Raw genomic sequence first — 3,572 nt, 5'->3', positions numbered from 1 at the left:
GGACATCAGCGCCTCAGCGGCAGGTGTTCGGGAGACGTGCCGTCGGCACCACGAACGACAAAGTCGCAGTTCGAGACAGACCAGCTCGCTGCCTCCATGCCGCCGCCCAGCTCGCCGTCTTCGCCCGCTCAAGGGCGTGCTGGCCCGATGCGGCCGTGCTTGCTGCTGTCTCTGCTTGCTCTCTGACTCTTTGTGAATTCATTTTTTCGATAAAGTCTTTGCGAATTCATGATGAATCGGATGCACGAGTACGGGTATATGATTGAACAGACAGATGCAAATATTACTCATGGGAACATGCGTGTTGCGCGGGTGGGCGGCGGCGCGGGCCGGGCATGGGAGCGCTCGAGGCCGCTGCTGGCACTCACGGGGCTGGCAGGGATGGGGTGTGAGCAATACTTTGGGTGTGAGTCAGCGCCGGCACGACGGAGGCCAAGGGAAGGATGGCCGTGGCGACACAGACCTCTCCTCCGCCTGCCGCTCCTAACGCCGCACGCCGGAGTTCATACTTCGCAACGCGGCCGTGGCGCGTGTCCTCGTGGATGGTGTTTGTGACGGTGATGAAAGATCCTCCTTGGTGCTGCATAAGCGGCATGGCTGATGGCGCACACGAGCGCGAGCTGGCACGCGTGAATTTGGAGAAAAAGAAATCGTCCATTTGTGGTAGAAAAATAGGCAGTGGGGCTTTTTGCAAAAATAACAGTGCTACGTGTAAGGCTTAGAACGGTTTTGTATGTGTTTGCACATGTATGGCAAGTTCGTGTACTAGTTCATCCCAATATACAACTTGTTGTATGAATTTGCACCCACAGCGCAAGTAGTTGTATGACCAGTGCTATTACCTCTATTTTAAAATGCTCGTTAACCTTTGCAGATGCAGAGAAACACTATTACCTTAATGCCCTCCGACCATCATATGCCTCTGCAACAACCTAGATCGTATTCCTTACTTTAGAGAAGAGATGGTGCACAAATTTATGTTACGATAAAGAGGCAGGAAGATCAAGAAACAATGGTTTCTTTTTTACCGGCAAATGAACTCCATGAATATGATAAACAGATTAGAAGCAGCTTCTTTTGTAGGCAATTGGAATCAGCTGGACCAACAGAAGTCAAAACTAAAGTGGAACCTGAAATAGCAGAAGCAGATCAATGACCATACTTTTCGATAAATACTATAAATCTTGTGTGTAATAAGTTTGTTCACGGAATTCTTTTGGACCTCCTAACATAGAGCATCATCTAACGAAGTAGATTTAAACGGCATGCATATATACAGGAAATATTCTGATGCGCTCAATGGAACACATAAATCTACTAATCTACTAATTAGGTGAAACACGTCATAATCAATGTGCACAGCTCAATGCTATAAACATGAAGACTCAATCTTACTTCATGGTTCTACTGAACCTGATGCGGACCAACCGCCCACTGGAAACGATAATCTTTAAGACTACTGCGTATAAAAATGTTTTTTTTCTTAATAGATGCAATAGATTAAGCGGATTTATGGAGGATTTATGATGAACTAAACAGGATAGAGAACAGAGGAGCAACTTATTGTACGGGTTTACTTGCCTGTGAATTAGTGGCTGGATTTACAGGTGAATAACCCAATAGGACAATGGTTTGTCCAATCTGAATCTTTAATGAGGAGGTGGCTTCAATCCGCCCAGAAGTAACTACGGCATGGCAGCTGGACTCAGTATTTGTCTGCTCAAGCTCTACCTCGCTGCATCCCATCTCCATGAAATCCTCAACCTTTAAATTTATGATGCAACGTCAAAAAAAGATTTATGACGTTGAACAATATCTAAATCAGCTGGACGTTTGTGAACGATTAATGCCCAAAATAAGTTTTTCACAGAGGAAGAAATCAACATAAACCTGCTCAGCGAGGTCCATGTACTCGATGGTGAAAACCCAGGCATAGAAGCACGGTCTCGCATCTAAATCAGCTGGACGTTTATGAACGATTACTGCCCAAAATATGTTTTTCATAGAGGAAGAAATCAGCATACATCTGCTCAGCTAGGTCCATGTACTCGATGGTGAAAACCCAGGCATAGAAGCACGGTCTCGCGGAGGATGAGCAGGCGAGGATCCGGTTGAGCTGGATGGAGGCGGTGGAGATTGTGGTTGCGACGGGGGACCAGGGCAAGAGGCCGTCGAGGTCAGCGCCGAACATGTCGAGGAGGCTCTGGAGCGCGCCCATATCTAGCTCACCCTGCTGCTCTCTCCGCCCCATACCAGGGATCTCCGGTTTGCGAGAATGGAGAGCGGCGGCGAGATGCGGGCGGGCGAGCGGGAGAGAGACGGGGACTGCGGCGCCGGAAACCCTAGACCGCGATCACTGCTTCAACTACCAAAACGGATGGATTACGCTTTCGCACACCCACGATCCTACGGCCAGGAAGCCGCGCGCGGGCAAAGGCCTCACAAGCCAGCGATTGCAACAGGATTAATTCTTGTAGTAATATAATTTGTCGTTGGTAACTACAGCCGTGTGATGACCTAGCATGGTACAAATTACCACGTGCGTGTGTCCTTTGGAATAGGGGTTGGATAAGCATAGAGTTGATCTTGCTGAGAGGATAACCATGGATGGATGCTTGTCACCACTGTGGGCTAGCTTCTGAAATCATTCGTTGGCTCGACGCCTAGTTATTTACCGGGACTACTAGGAGTCTAGGATGCGATGTGTAGTCCATCGCCGAGAGGACGAATGCAGCGCTGGACGTCGAGGTTTCGTTGGTTTGCTGGGCGATGGGGATGGCCCCGGCATGGTGGCATGCCTCGCCACTCACTGACGTGCGGCGGTCGGAGCTGCCATTTCCCTCCACATGCAGGCGCCGGCGTGGCGCGGTCAACTATTGAACGGGCAATGGCTTCTGGTGAGCCATCGAGCATAGGATGATGCAGGCTTGGGTAGTAGTGTCCTAGGGACGGCAGCCCGTGATTGCCGGTGCGTGGGCAGGGATGGGAATATGCGGACGCTGTCGCCCGGAGTTGACGCATCTGCGCGTGCGTGCCGTTTTCGGTGCATTTCATATCTCGCTGGAACTCTGGAGATCGACTTGTGAAAATAAAAGGCCTCATGACCAGCTTTCTATCTACACTACTTAAAAAGGAGGAACATGTTCCCTATTCTGCCACAATCAGCACTACGACCAAACTTTGGTCGTCATCGTTTCACCCGCTCGCTCGCTCGCCTCCACCGCTCGGACGAATATTCGCGCTGACAAGTGGGCCACCAAGAACAAACAGAACTTTTCCCTTCCATCGCCCCAACCTGATTTTCCTCTTTCCTTCATGCGGAGCGAGTGTGAGCGGGCTAGGGTTCCACGGCGCCGCCATGCCCCGTCCTCGTCCCCACCTCACCCCACCGACAAATCCCCACTCCGGTGCTACTCGCTCCGCCTCCACGCATCCTCGTCGGCGTTGCGACCAGGATTCGTCCATGGCGCCCAGGACAAGGCGCACACATCTAAATCATCGAGGGGCACCAGCGTATCATAGAAGATGCGCTGGATTTGGTGGTGACATGATCTGGGAATCAGGGAAGAGAC

At 50.8% G+C, this 3,572-nt stretch overlaps 1 protein-coding gene across 1 annotated transcript; it reads right to left on the bottom strand.

Annotated features, from left to right (window-relative positions):
- Nucleotides 1–891: 891 nt before the first annotated feature.
- LOC124667210 lies at nucleotides 892–2,145 on the bottom strand. The gene is made up of 3 exons (XM_047204522.1): nucleotides 1,891–2,145; nucleotides 1,582–1,764; nucleotides 892–1,130 (listed from the first exon to the last, which is right to left on the bottom strand). Exons 1-3 carry the CDS (start codon nucleotides 2,020–2,022, stop codon nucleotides 1,119–1,121), a joined length of 327 nt encoding a protein of 108 aa, XP_047060478.1. The 5' UTR covers nucleotides 2,023–2,145; the 3' UTR covers nucleotides 892–1,118.
- Nucleotides 2,146–3,572: the final 1,427 nt, after the last annotated feature.

The sequence above is a fragment of the Lolium rigidum genome, chromosome 6 (assembly GCF_022539505.1).
Source record: "Lolium rigidum isolate FL_2022 chromosome 6, APGP_CSIRO_Lrig_0.1, whole genome shotgun sequence".
Taxonomy (NCBI): domain Eukaryota; kingdom Viridiplantae; phylum Streptophyta; class Magnoliopsida; order Poales; family Poaceae; genus Lolium; species Lolium rigidum.
Note: the sequence above shows the minus strand (reverse complement) of the source record. Positions and strands in the feature narration are given on the sequence as shown.

Excerpts from the sequence above, each read along its gene's own strand:
- LOC124667210 (XM_047204522.1), bottom strand. The coding sequence starts at position 2,022 with ATGCTGATTTCTTCCTCTATGAAAAACATATTTTGGGCAGTAATCGTT. Across the intron at positions 1,765-1,890 it reads ACATGGACCTCGCTGAGCAG|GTTGAGGATTTCATGGAGAT; the intron begins GTTTATGTTGAT and ends ATAAATTTAAAG.